Source organism: Dromiciops gliroides, chromosome 6 (genome assembly GCF_019393635.1).
Source record: "Dromiciops gliroides isolate mDroGli1 chromosome 6, mDroGli1.pri, whole genome shotgun sequence".
In the NCBI taxonomy this organism is placed as follows: Eukaryota; Metazoa; Chordata; class Mammalia; order Microbiotheria; family Microbiotheriidae; genus Dromiciops; species Dromiciops gliroides.
Window position 1 is genome coordinate 91,587,018 of NC_057866.1, and position 20,346 is coordinate 91,607,363.

Consider the following 20,346-nt stretch of genomic DNA (forward strand, 5'->3'; position numbering starts at 1 on the left):
CTCGGTTTCTTCATTTGTAAAATGAAGATGTTCGATTAGATAACTTCTAATAGTTCAGTATTTTATTATTTTCCAGTTACATATAAGGATAGTTTTCAACATTTGTTTTCATAACATTTTTTTTTCCCATAGGATTTTTAGTTCCAAATTTTCCTCCCACCCTCCCATCCCTCCCTCCTCCCCAAGACAGAAGGCAATCTAATATAGCTTATATATGTGCAATCACATTAAACATATTGGATTAGATAACGTCTTATGTACATTTCAGCTCTAAATTATGATCCCATATTAGTTATTATTATACTATGGAGCCTTCCTTCCTGTGATTCCAGCAGAGGGTGGGGTGATTCAATGAGTTGGACAGCTTGCAGACATTCAGTATATACTTTAGAAACATGTTTTTGGCTTTAAAAAAACACACAAGAGTCAGAAAAGGTTTTCCTATTATTGGATATTCCCTTGCCCCTTCCCAACCTCTGCCACCTCTTCCCAGCTCCCCTGGATCTCTGCCACCTCCCCTGAAACTTTCTTTCTAATAAAGAAAGGCAGGCAAAAACAAATGACAGAAAATGTCTGCTAGAATTTGCAATGTTCTGCACCCTTAGTGCCCTTCCTTTTCATTGAAAGGGTCGAAGTACATTTCCTCATCTCATTTCTGTTCGTTAAGGTTCATTAAAGCTTTCTGCTTTCATTTAGTATCTCTTAATTTACATTATTATAGTCTTGTATGCTTTCCTGCTTTAGCTTATTTCACTCTGTATCAATTACACAGGTCTTCCCAAGTCTTCTCATTCCTTAGATCTCATTTCTTACATTGTATTCATATGCTACAGTTTGTTCAGACATTTTCCTCTTTGTTGTCAGTTTTTTTCTCCGATAGCCAAAAGTAATAATATAAACATTTGAGATATTATGGCACCTTTTGTTTCTGTTTTTGACTTTCTTAGGGTATATGCCCAGCCAGTGGTGTCTCTGGCTCAAAGGATATAAAGAGTTTAGTGGTTTATTGCATAATACTGAATCATTTTCCAAAATGATTTGGCCAATTTACAGCATCACCAACAACATATTAATAGTGTGCCTGTCTTCCCACGGCCCTTCCAGCACTGACTCTTTCCATCTTTTGTTGTCTTAATGAATTTGCTGGATTAGTCCTTTAAAAAAAAATCAGGCCTGCTTGCTGTGCTCTGGAGCAGAAAGTAATTGAATTTTTATAATTGCTTTCGAATCTGGCAAAAGGTATAGTATATGTACTTTCTTATAGTCATTTGTGTATGTCTCATTTCCCACATAGACAGTAAAGTCTGTGGTGTCAGGGACCTTGTTTTCAATTTTGTATCCTCTCTGTTCCTTACCACAGCTGATACTTAGTAAATGTTGAGTTGAATTGAATTGAATTGCAAGTAGCTGGAAATAGATAATGTTTCACTTAACCAGCGGATATTCAGAGCAAATAATTTATAACCAATCTCCATTCTCTTGGAAATCATAATATTTTATTCTTTAATGGAGCTGATTTTGAGTAGGGATTGTTTCATTCTTTGTGCTTGTATTCTCAGCACCTGTCACTGGGCCTGGTACACAGTAGGGACTTCATAAATGTTAATGGATTAATTGATAGAGGGAATTCCTGTTTAGAGAAAGGCTGGACTAGAGCATGGTTTCAGTCTCAGACAGGTAGGGTCATGGAGTTCATGAAATCCTGTTACAACATCCTTGACAAGTGGCCCCCTACATAATGGGGCGCCTGATAGCTCACAGACAGCCTTTTCCATTCTAGATCACTTCGAATTGTTAGTTCATTTTTTTCTAACACTGAGCCTAAGTCTGCTTCTTTCTACAAATGATTGAATCAGCGTTATGAAGTTTATATTTTAAGATGAAAGAAAACTTTTAAAAGACCTCTTTTTATCAGATCTCATTGTGACCCCGAAGACAAGTTGCTGCTAGTAGGAAAAAACACCTGTTAATAATGGTGTCCTTATGAAGACCTCAAAAAACCCCCTTGATTTTGTTTTCCTTCTTTGAGCTAAAGAAGAAATTGAGATACAGCAATTTGCTATCTTCATTAGCTCTTTTATAAATTGTATATGAGAGGAACAGGTGGGTTTTTGTTTTTCAGAAGTGCCATTAGACAAAATGACTATGAATGTGATCACGGGTAATGATCTAAATGCAAATTTTGGTTAAGAGAAAAACAAACCAGTGTTTTGAGAGAGTAGTAAAAGAACAATAATTATTACAAAAAATCCTTTGTTCCAGTCCTTTTCATAATGTAACCATGTAAGTGCACACAGACACATGGGACACGTGAATTAGAGATTGTGGTTTGATTTCAGAGGGACCTCCCAGGTCATTTGGTCTATTTAACCCTCTGTTTAGTGTCCAAAGTCCTTTACACCGTAGTGCCTCTGGGGATTCCCCCCACACACACACACACATTTCCAGACTTCTTGCCCCTTTTTCCCCACCATGCACTCTTTGACCCAGTGACACTGGCCTTCTGGCTGCCCCATGGACAGGACCTCCAAGCTCCCCACAGTCTCCCTGTCAGTCCCCCAGGCCTGGAATGTGTTCCCTCTTCATCTCTTCCCGCTGGGTTCCCTGGCTTCCTTCAAGCCACGACTGCAATCCCATTTTCTACAGGAAGCCCTTCCCAAGGCCTCTTAATTGCAGGACCTTCCCTCTCTTAATTGTTCCCTGTTTATCCTGTGTAAAGTTTGTTTGTATATACGTGTTTGCTTGTTGTCTCCCTCGTTAGATTGTGAGTTCCTTTAGAGCAGGGACTGTCTTTTGCCTCTTTCTGTATCCATAGCACTGTCTGGCATGTAGTACTTAATTAGTCAATATTCATTAATTGACTCAATCACACATTTTACAAGTATAGAAACTGAGGCTGAAGAAGGTGAATGTGAGAGAAATAATCATTAATAACCAATATCTTGGGGAGATTCAGAGGCTCTCCCCTTCTTCCCAATTCCTAATTAAAAAAAAAGTTCAGTCTTTTGAAGGACTTTATTGATAATGAGATTGCATTAACTCTCCTGATCTTGGCCAGTCTCCACTCAACCTTATAAAGAGTTTGATCTCAGGAGCAGCTAGGTGATGCACTGGCCCTGGATTAAGGAGGACCCGAGTTCAAATACGACTTCAAACACCAGACACTTACTAGCTACTTGACCCTGGGCAAGGCATTTAACCCTCATTGCCCTACAGCAATAAACAAATAAATAAATAATTTAATCTCAGATGGGGTAGGCCCATTGTGCTCTACTCAAGCTTGGGGAGACTGATCTTTTAGTCTAGATAGCCCAAGGCTGAGGGTGATCTGTGATAGTTTTTCTGTCCAAGAGTGACATGATATCACTTGTAGCTCCTTATTGAAAATCTATTCTTCAAATATAAACTGTGGGAGCACCTTGCTCCCCATGATTGTCTTTGGTCCAAGAGAGATAGCCAAATGGCCATCCTTTTATTCATAACTTGTTGACCTTATTTATAAAATGATTAAATTACCCAGAAATAATGTCTCTTGAACCTTTTTAAATGTCACAAATGATTTGCTCAGTCATACTGTAATAAGGATGGATTTAATTGATCAAATTGATCTTGAGGCATCCAAAGAATCACACAACTCAGTGACTCAGTTTCCCAAGTTTTATTATCAGACCATGATGACCACAGGGAGACACCAAGGAGAAAAGTGTCTCTAATAGGGAGAGGAAAATGCTTATATTTATATCGAGAAAAGTAGGTTCTCTTATTATCTTAATCTCCTCTTTAGGGAGGTTCTTATCCTAATTTGGAATTCCTGGGGTCCTAGGACATCCTCCAAGGCAGGTGCCTTTTTCCCTCGGGGTGTGTTTTTGGGGTTTAAATGTCATATGGTGAACCTAAGGACACATTTGGTGTTCTCTGTGCATGTTCATAAATAAAGACATGCTTAAACTCTTTAGAGCCAGAGGGTCTCTGTGTTTCTGACCTCTCTTTACTTAAGATCTGGTTTCTAGGTGCAGTTACTGTTTGCTGTCATCTAGGAATATTAATGGTTATTAATGGTTAATGGTCCCTGGTTACCTTCCCTAGGCTTCTGTTGATAGTAACCCTCTGGTTACTCACTCAGGTCTTAGTTTCTCTGTTAACCCTTTTAGGTAGTCTTGATAGGTTCTCTGTTAACCCTTTTTAGCCTGCTCCATCAGTACAGGTAGTACTTACACAGGAAGCAAGTAGCAGAGTCAAAATTGAAACCCTTGAAGTTTGTCATACTTGACATTTCATCATGTTGTCTTTCCCAACGGAAGATAAGTTCTTTGAGAGTAGAGAGTTTCTCATTTTTGTCTTTTTATCCCCATACCTAGAGCAAATACTTGTTGGTTAATTCATTTTCTTTCTAAAAAGCCTCCTAACTTAATGGCAAATCATTATGAGTACTTACACGGTACTTTGATTTCATCTTTTCAGAAGTATTTTTTTAGTTTGGGACATCTCTTGATTGCTTAAATGCAATGTATTTATTATAGACTTAAAATGAATATGTTGTACAAAGAACAATAACTGGAGTCAGAGGCTCTGGATTAAAGTCTTAGCTCTGTTATTTACAACCTGTATGACTTTAAGGAAGCTACTTACTAAACTTATTTGGTACTTGGTTCCTTCACCTGTCAAATGAGCGGGTTGGACTAGATTGTTTTAGGTGCCACCCTTTCTGGGTCAAAATCCCTTGATCCTATGGCTGACTTCAACCTTACCTAAGTGAAGTCTTTCTGAAGCAGAGTATATCTGAATGGAAGGTTTGCATTTCCTGATGATTTTGAGCCAGAATGGTAAGACTTGTTAAGGGGAAAATCTTTGAATAACTGAGGTGATATCTGAAGCCTCCACAATTATAAGCAGCACAGTGAGCAATAATGACTTCAGAAGACTGATGATGAGACATGTGTCCCATCTAATAGGGCAGAGGGGATGGACAGAAGGAGTAGAATGAGGCATCCATTTTCAGACAGGGCTAATATGCTGATTAGTTTTACTCAGCCATACTGATGTGTCAGGAGAGAGTTTTTTGCTGTGGGGTTAGAAATCTCTGGAGAATTGAGAAAATAAAAAAAGATCACTGACGAGATAATTTTAAAAAATCTACAACTAATTAGTGCCAAACATATACTACTTTGGTGTTGTCTGATAAGTATCTAAGCTTTTTTTGTGGCAGAGGGGAATGTGGTAGAGAAACATAGGACTTAAACAGATGGGTTTGTCCATTTAAACCCTGGATAGAGCAGGTCCTTCATAGAAATCTGCACTCTGGTATTTTTATAGTATTATTTTATTTTCAATAAAGCAGCTTCATATAATGAAATTATGTTCTTCTTGTTCTGTCTAGGTACAGGGAGTATTTAATTTACATTCATAATTTAATCATTAGCCTCAACAAAACCAGGCTAGTATGTCTGATTTTTCTGATAGACTACTCAGTGTAGAAGATATTATTTCCTCTAATTACAGAAATCTTGAACCTAGTATATATAATATATAATTATATATAATATATAATATATATAATATATAATATATATCTCAGAATCTCAGCTGGTATTTAGTTTTTTCCTCCTATTTTTATGTATCAAAGTAATGCATTTTAATAACCAAGTGGAGATCAACTGTCAGAAAAATATTGATAATTTTCACTCCTTTGTATTTTTAAAACACAGACTGGACATTTTCTTTGGTTAAATGGAGATTTCTTTGAACACAAATTATACTTTGTTTCAGGAAAGTGCAATCAGACCAAATGATAGTTACCTTTTCCCAGATGTTGATTGGTTAATTGGAAACCATTCAGATGAGCTTACTCCATGGATACCTCTGATTGCAGCAAGGTAATTAAAAACATCCAGTATAATAAATGGTGATAACATTTTGAGACCTGAACTGTGACCATTTAGAATATTTATTTATATTTATATAGTCTTTATTTATATTTATATAGTCCTATTTATATAGTCTTTTGTAAAGTGTTTTCCTTTTAATAGCCCTCTGAAAGAGATAGTATAAGTATTGTTATCTACATTTTATAGATAAAGAAGATGATGGTCCTGAAAAGACACTTGCCTCTGGTGACTAGCCTCTGAGCTGGGATCTCAACCCAGGTCTTTTGAGTCCAAGCCAAGTGTTCTTTGCACTCAGCCCCACATTTATTGACCACCTATTAAAGGCCCTATGCATGATGCTGAGTGAAGACACCAGTGAATGAACAGGGCCCTTGCCCTGTTGAAATCAGTATCTTTTATCAGATAAAAAAATTATCATGTGCTTATTTTGTGTAATAAGCCTTCTCACAAGGTGGAGGAAAATAAAGTCAGCCTTGAAAAGAAAAAAATATGTACTAATAATTTGATCTCTTAAAAATAGTGTGAGAGATTTATGTCCACAAAGTCAAAACTCTGTATTAGAGTTTTGATTCTGATGAAAACCCCAAAGGAAACTTGATTTACAAAGATGTTATATAATTTAATGTAAATAACTGGTTTCTAAGACCTTCTTTACCTAAGGGCTTATTGTTACCAATTTATCTGTCATTAAGGAATAAAATTAAAATGTTAATCTCTAATTCCTACTTTGAACTTAGTTGCCCCTAGCTAAATATGTTGGAACTTTGAGGAACCAGCAGACATTAAGAAAGATTCTGTAGTAAAGGAGCAAGCTTATAGGAAGTGATTTTTTTTCTACCTAAGAACATGTTAACTGTAGTGCTCACACTAAAAAAAAAAGTCAGCAACTACTTTTTTGCATTTTAAAGTAAGTTATTTTGAATTACCTGAGAAAACTAGGAGAGTGAGGTTCATACATATTGTTTTACTGCTTATAACGATCAACTTTGCAGGAGACATGTAAAATACAAAACCAAATAAGATTTCAAATACATACTCCAGACATTATTATGGTACTGACCTGAATTAACTGGAGAGATACAGGGCCTGAGAAACATTTTGTGACACAGTCAAGAGAAGGTGGCTGGCTGTCCAAATCTGAGCTTTGCTACACTTCCTACTTCCTTTTTTTTGCCAAGTTTTCATAGCTCAAAGGAACCTTAAAGACAATCTGGTCCCACTGCCTCATTTTATGAAGGATAGTCCTGAGGCCAAGAGAGTTTAAATGATTTACCCAAGGTAACAGAAACTGAAGGAACAAAACTGGAATTTGAATTTAGATTTCGTGACTACAAATTTAGTGCTCTTTTCACTGGAGTATATAGTGCCTTCTACTTAGGGGAAAAAAAGTTCCTATTTTATTTTGCTTTCTATAGCTTCCCTGCAGGAAGCCTTTCCTGATTTCTCTTTTCCTCCCTTCCTTAAAATGATAAGCGGGGGCAGCTAGGTGGTGCAGTGGATAAAGAACTGGCCCTGGATTCAGGAGGACCTGAGTTCAAATACGACCTCAGACACATGTGTGACCCTGGGCAAGTCACTTAACCCTCATTGCCCTGCAACAACAAAAAAAGGGATGTCCATTATCACCTCTATTATTTAATATTGTACTAGGAATGTTAGCTATAGCAATAAGAGAAGAAAAAGAAATTGAAGGAATTAGAATAGGTAATGAGAAAACAAAACTATCACAGATGATACGATGTTATACTTAGAACATCCTAGAGAATCAACTAAAAAACTACTTGAAATTATTAACAACTTTAGCAGAGTTGCAGGATACAACATAAACCCACATAAATCATCAGCATTTCTATATTATTACCAACAAAGACCAGGAACAAGAGATAGAAAGAGTATTTCCACTTAAAATAACTGTAGACAATATAAAATACTTGGGAGTCTACCTGCCAAGACAAACCCAGGAATTATATGACCAGAACTATAAAACACTTTTCACACGAATAAAAGTCATATTTAAACAATTGGGAAAATGTTAATTGCTCATGGGTAGGCCAAGCCAATATAATAAAATAGGTATATATAACCTTTTATTGTTGCCAAATTTTTTGTGACCCCTGCATTCGGTTATGTGACCTCATATGGGCTCATGACTCACCGTTTAAGAAGCTAGGTTCTAGACGCAATGGTTTATAGGACAGTTGCTGATCTGCAGTGGTAGAGGGAGTTTCCTCACAAGGAGTCCCTTGCACCATTGAAATCAAAGATCTAGACAAAAACAGTTGTGCTCAGTGCAAAGTTGGTGTTTGATATTTATTGAATTGAAAAGGTGTGCAGTCTTACTGAATTTTAGTTAATAGATTTATCTGTAACTTTTGGTTTATAAATCTCTGTTGACTACTTTATTAGGTCATCATATAGTTGCTGTTACTTTGTCCTGCCATGTTGTTTCTTTGATTTCACTGGAAAATACAGTCGAAGGCAGAGCAAGAAGACCCAGTACAGGGAATACCTTGATTTTATTAAAGAAGTGGGGTTCACCTGTGGATTCCAAGTTGAGGAAGATTGCCTCAGAATCCCATCAACAAAAAGAGTAAGTTTTGATCCTTCTTGACTTCTGAGCTGTGTAGTAATTTAGGCTGACAGTTAAGAACCACATCTCATAATCTGAATTGACACAATGTTACTTCAGGTTGTTTTCAAATTAAAATAATATTTATCAAAAGTTAGCAATCTCATCAACTGTACCCTCAGATTGTATTTATTGAGTAAGAAGTTATTCTTAGATTCAGACACAATGACTTTGCCTCTAAGACTAGAGCCTCTTGAAGCAGAAGGGACTATGTGGGGATGCTGATATCTTTCTTTTTTCCAAGACCCCTAATAGTTACGAAAGGGGCTTTTTGTAGGAGTCTCCAAAGCTAAAACATCCATTATCCTGATTTGGAATTTGTGATAATTTTACTAGGGCTGAACTAGTGATGAAGAATAGTTCTATTAAAGCAAATATAGTGTCACTAAGATTGCAGAGAAAATATTTCTCTGTGGGAACACATTTTTCATACAGTCTAATTACATATCTCTATACAATTAACAGACTGATTACAAGTTGATCTTTTTGTTCATCAAATCCAACTTAAATGGGTCTCAACTAAATAGCACTTAAGTAGCACTAAAATAAATTCTGAGTGTGTCTACAAATGTCCCTCGAAGTGTACAGTAGTTATATTCCCACAAATTTGTAGATCAGTTTTTTTGATAAAGTGAATCATATTTAAAATATATGGCTCTGGGGGCAGCTAGGTGACGCAGTAGATAAAGCAGTGGCCCTGTATTCAGGAGGACCTGAGGTCAAATCCGGCCTCAGACACTTGACATTTACTAGCTATGTGTGACCTTGGGCAAGTCACTTAACCACCATTGTCCCACCAAAAATGAATGAATGAATGAATGAATGAATAGATTATATATGTCATATTTAGTATGCATTAGGGATGTTTGCCATTTAAATAAAAACTTTATTGAATCCTTTTGTAAATTTGATCATCACCTTCAGTTTGCCTCTTTTGTAAATGTAAATATTTAGGTTATTCACCTAAAATAGGATGATGCATCAATGTTTAAAGTAATTAAAATAATTTGTCTTCTAAGCTCAGACTTGCTTCCCTCTTCCCTTAATTAATGAGATATTGATATAGTTTTAATTTGTATTAACTTGTGATTTCCTAATGAAATATGAAGCTTATGTTTTAAGAAATTTTAGAAGTTTAGAAATAGAAGTAAGATAGGCTGTGGCAAACTGTTGTGTCTTGGTAGATTTAGTAATATTAATTTTTCCAGAGCTTAAATAGAATTTTGTAGACCAAAAGAATCCTGCAGCAGGTTGATTACAAATTGTTGGTCTCTCTGAGTTGGTCGATATTGCCATGGTCCTCTGGTCTTGTGAATTCAGATGAGTTCTTGGAGGTGGGGAGGGGGGGCGGGCGAGAGTGATGGCTGACCATTGTCCTTGACTTCTTTCCTACCCTTAGCTTACTTATCAGGGCCAGGGTGCTCCTTCCTGGTTCACCACTATCCAACTCTGTTATCTCCGAAACTCTGAATTCAGGGACTGTTTCTTTTTCATTTGTTTAGTATGCAACAAAGTGGCGCATAATATGTGGCTTTTCATTTATTTACTTACTTAATTGTTCATTCATTTTTTCATAGATCTTTTAGGAACCGAATTGTGAGTTAAAGGAGTTTGCTTGTTTTTAAACAACCATATCTGAACTTAAGCACAAATTAATATTATGCCTTACAGAGTGGTCACTGTAAAACTATATACTTATTCCAACAATGCTGACGGCGTGCCTTACAGTTTGGGAACTTCCTTCAGAGCTTTCATTTTCTTTTGAACATCCTTAATGTTGGCAAAATTTTCCTTGTTACTTGTGGGTTTGATTTTTGAAAACAACAAAAATTCATTACAGAATCAAAGAATTGCAGAGTGAGAAGTCTATACCTGTCTATACCTGAAAGAATCCCCATCTCTGACTTTCCTAATGTATGGTCATCTGGCTTTTGCTCAAATGAGAGGGAGCCCATCCTTCCCAGGGTGGTGTTTTACACTCGTGGATAACTCTGCTAGCCAGTTTCCCCTGAGATTAAACCTACATTTCCCTCTTTTTAACTTGTACTCATTGCTCTTAGTTCTGCTGCCTGGTGCCTTGCACACATCTAATCTTTTTTCCATTGAAGGTGAATACTCAGGCATTTAAAAAAAAATCAGAATTGACTTATGCTTCTAAAATGTGGTACTACAAAGATGAACCTGGTTTTCTTGGATATTTTACCTAGTGGCTCTGGGTACATTTCCCATAGCATGTTGTAAACACATTTGGCAGCAGTATGTGATCAAATGCACAACTTTTGAAGGTGACTACTTTGAAGAACAGCACTCAGTTTAGTTTATGAGGACAGCAGGATGCTTAAGGTCTGCTGTATTTCTTTAGACATCAGTCTCACTGCCCTGTAGTCAAACTTGGTTTTATTTCAGCTCATTTTATTCTCCAGGTTAACTCACTCATTCCACAAGCATTTATTAAGTACTTACTATGGGCGCCCTGGAGAGGACACTCCAGTACAGCCACACTGTGGCCTGTGGCTCTTCAAGGTGCTGATCCATGGTCTTCAGCGACTGGTGGAGGCCTACTACTATGGGCCTCATGCTATGCTAAGCCCTGGACTCACTCTCAGATTTTTATGTCTTTAGGAAGGATGCCTTTATTGAAAGTTGTGCAGCCAGGCTTTTATGGGCTTTGTTATTAATTAAAATAAATATGGATCCTGTGCTTATTACATTGGTGCATAATTTGGTACAGGTATACAGGAAAAGAACACTTTCTCAAGGATGGTGTGCGGAAGCAATCTGTGCAAGGAGTGCTGGAACTAGGCAGCACACATTGGCTGGAAGCTGGCTGTCCTACTTCCTGACCTTGGGCAGGCGGCTTCATCTCTCTGAGCCTTGGTGTTCCCATTTGTAACATGTGAGGCACCTGGTTAGACCAGATGAGCCTTTAGTTCCTTTTGAACACTAAAACCTATAGTTCTGTATTGTGCTAACATAAAAAATAATTATTTTACTTTTTTGTAAATTTAGGTTTGCCTCATTGGAAAATCCAGAACGTATCCAGCTACCGAAGAAGCTTTAGTTGATAAGCAGAGAACACAGTATATTGATAGTAGGCAGTCCTGTGCTCAGCTTCCCCATGGTGAAGACTCTTCTTGTTCCTCTTCAGGCTGTACAATAGAAACTAATCATTGCGAACATCATACATATTTAAACTATCTCAGTGATGAACTTCCCAAAGGTCAGTTTCCTGAAAATGAAAGGAAGGTGCCCCAGGAAAATGGAATCTGGATAAATGGATTTCAGCCTAGAGACAAAATCGAACAAGTTAGAAACTGTGCTTCTCTCCCTCGGGACTTCATTGATCACATAGTTTTGAAAGTGGCTAATTTGTTGTTGAATGGGAAGCAGCAAAACCCCAAAGAAGAGTCCAGTGACAGAAGCTCAAAAACCTGGAATCGAGGAGGTAAACAATCTTTAACAGCCCCATTTCTAGGGTATATGCTAAGATTCCTTAATGGAGGCTCATTTCTTCTATTGTTTTTTAATTATGAAATTAAAAAGAAACTCATGATAACTGGACAAAGGAGTGCTCTCTAAGAAGTTTTCTATATAGTACATTTTATTGTAACCCCTGTATTATTAACCTTTGAGTCTTTAGCTCTTCCAGCAGAATAATGACTTCAGACTCAAGCCCCAGAATTGCACAATACCAACCTGTAGAGTTTAAACAAATGAATATTGGTTGCTGTACAGTATGACATAGTGGGAAAGGCTCTGAATTAAGAGCCAAGGGACCAGAGTCTGAAAGCTGGCTCTACCACTTAAGTATTCCTGCCACCTCAGGCAGGTCCCATCATCTCACTGCTCTTCAGTTTCCTCATCTATGAAATAAGAGTTTTGGACTAAGTAAGCCTTTTACAGAGCTAATTTCCTGTGCTCCTGGGACCCTACACCAACCAAAGAAATGATGACACTCTCTGGCACATAACACCAAAGGGTTTCTGTGATAAAGTGTCCTGCTGACATTAATGACCTCACTGAGCACTGCTGTAAAATCTAAAAGTCCTAACATCTACTGGAAAAAAAGTTATTTTTATGATAAGCTATTGTCTTATTTGTTCAACAAACACTTATGACTTAACAACTAAGCAACAAACAATGTAACTGGGAGAACCCTCAATAAAACTGAACAACAGTAACAATCTCTTCCCCTTGGGCATTTTAAGCCCAAAGGACTTGCTCAAGAGGTCCCTGTGAGGTAAGGAGTGTGAATGTTATTATCTTGGAGAGCCCAGGGTCGTCTCTGTGCCTCCGTGAGGCATCAGAGAAAGAGTGAATGAGAGACCTTATTAGGATACCTCTTACTATTTACTTTTAAAAGTGTGTTATTTGAGGGGCAGCTAGGTGGCACAGTGGATAGAGCACTGGCCCTGGAGTCAGACACTTAACACTTACTAGCTGTGTGACCCTGGGCAAGTCACTTAACCCCAATTGCCTCACTTAAAAAAAAAAAGTGTGTGTTATTTGCATGTGTGTATACATACACATAGACATATAATATACACATACACAAAACAAAATGCGTATGTACAGTGTAAAAAAAAGAAAGAAAGAAGCCTGTTCCCCACAAACTTAGAAACCAGAGTGAAGCACAGTTATCTAGACAAGTACACATTTTATTTCTCCTCAGCAAGATAGACATGCATACATGGGGGAATCTCAAGGAAGAGAGAGAGGAACCCCCTTCCCCCATTACTCGAGGAAGGGGATATTTAAATAGCAGGGCCACAGTTTTAGGGGGCGCAGTTAAGAGTTTTGTTTGTTTCTGGTAAGGAGGTGTCTGTACAATCAGGAATCTGCCACTGGTGCTGATAAAGACAAACACTTGAGTTACTCATTCCATTCATCTGACAGTTCAAGTCTGGAGCATAAACAGTAGGACCAAGGCAAGGGGAGAGTCTCTGTAGATGACATGAGCTGGCTCGCTTGGAGGGTCTGGTCCTGGCCGCCACACTGGCTTGTTGGTCTTTTCTCATGCAGTTCTCTGATTACCTGTATAACTGGGGCCCGGCCCGAGGTTTCTGAGAGAGAGAAGGGTTTTTTTAAGAGATGCAGGGCTAGTGAAAGGGAGAGGTAGTGAAGAGGAGCATTGGTCGGCAGAAGGAAGGAAGGTAGAGCAGGGCGCTACCGAGTAGCCAGTCACACCCACAGGCGAGAGATGAGGGAGATTTCACAGCATCAGGGAGAAAGTTAAATGCAGTCAGGTCATATATTTTACTTTTCTGTATCCTTATCTCTAAGTTTATTCTTATCAATAAACCCTGTTTTTGTTAAATTGAAAGGAGGCTTTTTAATCTCTTTTTCTTGTTAGTCTGGGAGAAAAAGTTGGAAAGGGAGCAGGCCCTTGCACACTGGCCCAGGTGGGGCTTGGCGAACGTGGGAGATCTTTAGAAGCCCCCCCTTACAGACTGGCTTAGGCAGCTAATAGCCTGTAGATAGCCAGCCAGCTAATTTGGGCTACATAATTTTTCAGAGAGCCAATTTGAGTGATAGGAAATTTTACAGATGGCTTAGAGCTATGCTTTTTCAGATAGCCAGCCAGCCAGGAGTTTACGGATTAGGAAGCAGTTAATTTTTTTAGAAAAAAACACATAAAGTAGGAGCTTAATAAAAGCTTGTTGCCTGCCTACCTGCAAACCAAGCTCAGAACGCCGCCCCCTCACCCGCGTGCCTGTGTTTACTGGATGTCAGGCACTGTGCTAAGTTCTGGGAATACAAGTACAAGTAAAAGGATAGTTTCTGCCCTGAAGGAGCTTATGTTCTAATGAAGTAAGACTAAGCAGAAATGGAGGAACTCCCTGAGAGAAGAAGGGGGTCTGCTTAGTGAAGGGAGCAGGTTATAGGGAAGGATCAATGTACCAAGGTGAGGAGGCTCTCAGTGTGGCTGCAGATTTCAAGGTGACATTGAAATAGAAGGCATAGTGATACTTGTATGCTTAGCAAAATAGCAAGTTAGCAGCTTATTCAGTCACAAACTGCTCTCTTTTTTGTCTGTTCTCATATAATTTTTATATAGCTATACATGTTGCGTAATGTAATTCTCCTTGCTTTGTATTACTTTTATTACTTAAGTCTTTGCCATATAATTTTATATTCCTGTTATTTGCAACTTATACTGGCATGAAAATATTGAATTACAAGAAGAGAAAATCCTATTTTACTGTTATTATGGAACAAGGAACAAGACCAAGTCATTAGAGTTCTGTGCATTCAGTGGTCTGGTTTCTTGTAGAATGCAGCTACTGGTAGCTCCTGAACTTTCAGCATACTTTAAACCATTATTAATATTGAAACCTCCCCAGACTGCTGAATAAAGACCCTTTTCTGCCTGTTTACCAGGTAGAATAGAAGATAGTAAGGAGTAAGAAAAGCAGAGTGGGAATCTTCTCTTTTTCCAGAGCAAAGAGCCATAACTTGTCATTATTACTTAGGTTGCAAAGCAGATGGAAAAAGAATTCCCCAAAGATTCTCGTTCTGAGCTAGGAGCTCTATCTTTATTGCCAGTTTTGAAGCCTCATTCTGAATCATCTGATCTCTAGCTTGCCTTATGTTTCTGAAGTTGTGTACTTAACGAACTCCATTTGCCTCACCTATAAAATGGAGCTTAGCTTACTGCTCACCTGGGCTTGTGGGAGGATCAAATAGAATAATAACAGAACATGAAGGTGGCCATTAAAGAATTTAGAGCTGAAAGAGACCTGAGAGATCATTGTATCTAGTTCCCATTTTAGAAGTGGAGAGGTTGGGGTCCCTAAAGCAGAAGTCATTGTCCAGGGTCATAGGGGTAGAACTGGGATCCTGACACAGCTATTCACAGGTCAGATCTGGGGCTCTTTCCCCTGGGGCAGCTAGGTGGCACAGTGGATAGAACACCAGCGCAGTGGATAGAGCATCGACCCTGGATTCAGGAGGACCTGAGTTCAAATCTGGCCTCAGATACTTAATTACTAGCTATGTGACCCTGGGCAAGTCACTTAACCCCAATTCCCTCATCAAAAAAAAAAAAAAAGAAAAAGAAAAATTCAAGTACTATACAGATTTAAGGAATCGTTATTACAATCATCAGCATCTGATGTGAATAATTAGACTCTCTTACCTGGGGTCATTATATTTCTGAATTATTTTTCAGTGATTTCTTTGATTTATTGTGGGTGTTAAACTAAGGGGGAGAGAACCAGACAAGTATTTGAAATATGTAAAAGGACAAAACTAAATGTATTTTTCTGCGTTGAATTTAACTAGATCTGTTCTTTTAACTAGGTCTGTTCTAAAAGTATCCAATTTTGGGGAAGAAACCTTATAGTTTGTGGTTTTTTTCCCCCTTGACAGGAAGCCTTTCCTTGGCAGAAGTAGCAAATGAGTTAGATAGAGAAACTCTCCAAAGATTAAAGAGAGAATGTGGAGGCCTCCAAACCCTGCTTAAGAACAGTCATCAGGTATTTGAAGGTAAGGATGTGTATCTCATTTAAGTGACCTTTTTTTTGAGTGAAAAAATTTAGGTAAATAAACTATATAGGTGGCTTGGTGGATAGAGCCCTGGACTTGTGGTCAGGAAGACCTGAGACACTTATTAGCTGTTTTCCTTGTGCAAGTCATTGACCTTTCTCAGCTGGAGTTTTTTTATCTGTAAAACAGGCCAACTTCAAGAGATCGTTGTGAAGATCAAATAAGTTAATATACACACACACACACACACACACACACATATTGCTTGCAAACCTTAAGGAGCTATGTAAATGCTAGCTGTTATTATCATTATCAGTGGCCTTATCAATGATAATATTATTTTTATTGATAATGATGGTGATTACAAAACCTATGTTATGCACATGGGAACATACACAGGTAATTTTGGTGCTAAGGTAAAGCCTACCAAAGATGAAAAAAAAAGAAAAATGAAACAGTAGATTAAGGAGAGGAAGCCTGGGCTCATTTGACATACACCTTAGGTTTTGAGAAAATAGATTTCAGAGGCTTCAGGGGAAAAATAGGCCCATTGACTAAAATGCTACAAGGAAAGTCAGCCTGGGAAGATGCTCAAGGATGAAATTCTGAAGACTGAAAGTAAAGCAGTGCTAAGAAGGTAGAAAAATGAGATCTGTCTCAAGAAATCAATGCGGGTGCATATCACCCAACTTAAATTTTCAAAGAGAAATATAGAGAAGGGAACAAGACTAGGTAACAGAGCATGAATCTAAGAGCATTAAGATCCTAAAAGATCATGACAAGGTAGAGCCTTGGGCTCAGGCTAATAAGATAAAACTCAACAGTCTACTTAGGTACAACTAATCTTAAATGATGGCAGTTGTGCTGGAAGAGATGTAGGAGTTCTAGGACGCACAAGTTTAATATGAGTCGGTGGTGTTATGTGGCAGCCAAAAAGGTAACATAGTGTTGGACTCCATTAAAATAGCAAGGCTTCCAGGAATAGGGGAGTAATGACCTTGCCAGACCATACCTGGAGTTTTGTATCCAGTTCTGGGTGCCCTAGGTTAGAGAGACAGATGAGCTGGGGAGTATGTAGAGGAGGGCAGCTGGGATTGTGAAGGGCCTTGAGAGCATGTCACATGGGAGCTAAGTGTGACTGGCGTGGACAAGAGAAGATTCAGAGGGGACCTCGTGGCTGTCTTTAAGGATCAAAAAGGCTGACAGGTGGAGGAGGGGGATTTGACTTGTTCTGTTTGGGCCCAGAGGACAGAACCAAGAACATTGGGTGGAAGTTATGGAGGCTCAATTTAGGCTGCATGTCAGGAAAAGCTTCCTAAGGAATCGATCCAAGCTGGTGTGAACTTCCTTTCATTGGAGGTCTTCAAGAGGAAGCCGTGTGAACACTTATTGCCAATGCCAAAGTAAGGATTCCTTTCAGGTAGGGGTTGTACTGGATAGCCACTGAGGGCCTTTCCACCTTAAATTCTGCAATCATTGGGCCTGATTTCTACTGAGTATACAAAATCTCAAGTGAAGATGAAACTGTAGGGAGGCAGATTTTGGACCTGGCTTTTTGCAGAGGTGGTGAGTTTCCCAGTTACTAGAAGTCTTCAAGTTAAAATTGGGTTTGTTGGGCATTTACAGAACAGATTCATAAAGTGGGTATAGGTTCAACTTGATGATCTCTGAGTTCCTTTCCAATACTGTAGTTCTAGGATTTGATGAACTCTTTTATGATGCTCTTCAAAATGCAATGTAAAAAACATAGGTGTTTTTTAAGATTTATAGAATAGCACTTTCCTCAGAAAAACCGTAAACAATTATTATTCCCATCCTACCTGTGATTCCTTTTGTTGGCTTGTGTTAGTACTTGACCCATGCATGTGCCAAGAGTACAAAAAGAAATCAGGACAGTTGTTACAGGGCCGTACTTTGGAGGCCCATGCTCTTGTTTACTGACTTTACTACCTGCTGCCTTTCACCAAACAAGCAGCCTCAGCAGCTTGGTGTAGTGGAAAGAGCACTAGCCTGGGAGTCAGGAGCCTTGGCTTCAAGTCTCAGCCCCTCTGCTTACCAGCTGGGTAACTGTGGACAAGCCATTTAGCCTTTCTGAGTTACTTTTTGGCATCTAATGGTCACTACACTTTATTTCTCCAGGGCCCATGTTGGGAGAGAAATCATGTTGCTAATAAAAGTGGTTCTTATCCTTGGTGCAAAACAAGCAAGTAAATAAATAAAGCCTGCTAGCTCTGCCCTCTGGCGTAGCTAGAGCAGAGTTAGTTGCTTCCACAGACAGTTGCTACCAAACATCTGAAGACAGCAATCGAGTCCCTATGGACTTTTTTTCCTCTAGGTTAAATACCCCAGTTCCTTTGCTCAATAAACATTTAACATCATCTCTACTTCCCACACGATTCCCTGCACTCTCCTCTGGGCACACACACGTGTAACGATTGGAATGACGCCACCTGCTGGAGACTTACTGTAGAAGAGTTCTGCCCATGAAGCAAAGGTCTTTGAGGGCAAGACCAGGAGTCTTTTCTTTGGCGTCACTTCCTGACGCGGGCTAATGGGAGGAGGAAGGAAGAGACTGGCGCTGAGTCTCGCGCTCTTTCCTCTGGACTCTGGTGGAGAAGGGAGCTAGAAATGTGCTCTCCCTTTAATAGATAGGAATCTAGGCCTTTCTCTCTCTCTTTACCAAATTCTTATTCTCCTTAATAAATGCTTAAAAGTCTAACTCTTGCTAAAGCTTATAATTTATTGGCGACCACTCATTAGATATTTTAGACAGTTTAGCTAGAATTTTAACCCTTAACACACGGAAGTTTGAGGATGTCCATTCCAAACTGGCAAGCCAAGCAGGCACAATGCTTCAGGTGTGTTCAGGGCCCGATAGACAGTGGAACTATTTCATTCTCCCCTTTGAACACTCAGTCTTTTTTAGTTCAGCCCAAGGTCTCACTATCGTTCTGCTCTTATGTCTCTTCATGGTATCGGGGTGGCTTTCATTTCTTGAGAGATTGACTAATGGAAGACAAAGTCTGTGTAGTTCTTTGAAGCTAGGAAGGTGACAGTCAGACTTTCTAACATCCGAGGACCTGCTAGTTAAGTTAGAAAAAAAGATACTTCTCACCAGAATACTGACTTCCAGGTGATTTTTTTTAAATGTACAGTGACTTATGAGTCCATTTTACTAAGGCACAGAGTGGTTGTAATTTGAATTGATGGAAGGAATACCCACACTGATCTCACAAGCTATCCTGGTTGCCACATTACATTGCTGATGTGTGTAAAACTTGCTGTCCATTAGAAATCATGGATCTTTTTCACATGAGCTGACTTCTGGCTGTCTTCCCTATTTTAGATTTATTTCTTCATTGATTTTATACCCCAAAGACAAGGCCCTTTCTTCGTTCCTTCGTTCCTGCCTGCCTGCCTGCCTGCCTTCCCGCCTTCCCTCCCTTCCTCTTTTCTTCCTCTCACGGACACCACTGATTGACATGGGAGCTTTGATCAGCCCTGTTTATGATCTGGTCTAGTTTCCCCCTCCTTCCACAGCCTGGTGGTCATCCACTTCTTGGGTCTTGCTTACTGTATTTGTGCCAGACTTAGTGCAGACCCCTGCGCAGTCATACCCTTATTATTAGCAACACGATTCTCTCCCAGCAGTCTCTGCATCCGCAGTAGCAGGGACACAGACATGCTACCATGCTCAACTCCATTTCTTCCTGTTAAATTTGATTTTGTTCCTTCACCCTGTTCTAACTTGACAACATTTTATTTTGATCGTGCCACATTGTAGGCTGACAACTTAGCGGCTCTCCTGCCCAGCTCTGGGTTACGGCAACACTGACAAACAGGTGCCTTCATGTCTGTGATTAAAAAAATAAGGCAGGCCCTAGACCATGTGGCAAGTCCCTGGAGACGTTCTTTTCTGTTGATACTGGCATTTTGGATTTTGTCAGTCAAGTTGTCCAGCATCCAGACACTCCTTCCATCTTATCCACAAAAACATCTTGAAATCCCTTTTCATATGCCTGGCTCAGCTCCAGTGTACTCTGTTCACTCTCTTCCTTGATCTGCTCATCTAATCAAAAAAGCACCTCAAGTTAGTTCAGTGTGACCTGTCTCCAATGACCTTGTGCCCATTCTCAGTGAGCACTACTTCCTTTTCTAACTGTCCCATTAACAGTGTCATTCACTTATGCTGTGAAGTGGAAAAAACCCATGCCAGTGCCTCAGCATGATATGGAGGTTACCTCAGGTTCTCATGAGCCATGCGAGTGGAACATAAACTCTCGCCAGCAGGTGACACCAAATGGAAAAGCTTCAAGTCCAGTCATGGTGATACATTGTGTCTAC

The 20,346-nt window shown here is 39.2% G+C and overlaps 1 protein-coding gene across 2 annotated transcripts in view; it reads left to right on the top strand.

Moving 5' to 3' along the window:
* TRMT44 (tRNA methyltransferase 44 homolog) overlaps positions 1 to 20,346 on the top strand; it is a 50,578-nt gene that overhangs the window by 19,650 nt on the left and 10,582 nt on the right. Inside the window, exons 7-10 of one of the 2 annotated variants that reach the window (XM_043969571.1) lie at positions 5,767 to 5,873; positions 8,292 to 8,475; positions 11,524 to 11,959; positions 15,886 to 16,002. In XM_043969571.1, the coding sequence (XP_043825506.1) occupies positions 5,767 to 5,873; positions 8,292 to 8,475; positions 11,524 to 11,959; positions 15,886 to 16,002 (844 nt within the window). The remainder of the gene's footprint in view (positions 1 to 5,766; positions 5,874 to 8,291; positions 8,476 to 11,523; positions 11,960 to 15,885; positions 16,003 to 20,346) is intronic. The other variant, XM_043969572.1, reaches the window with a different exon arrangement.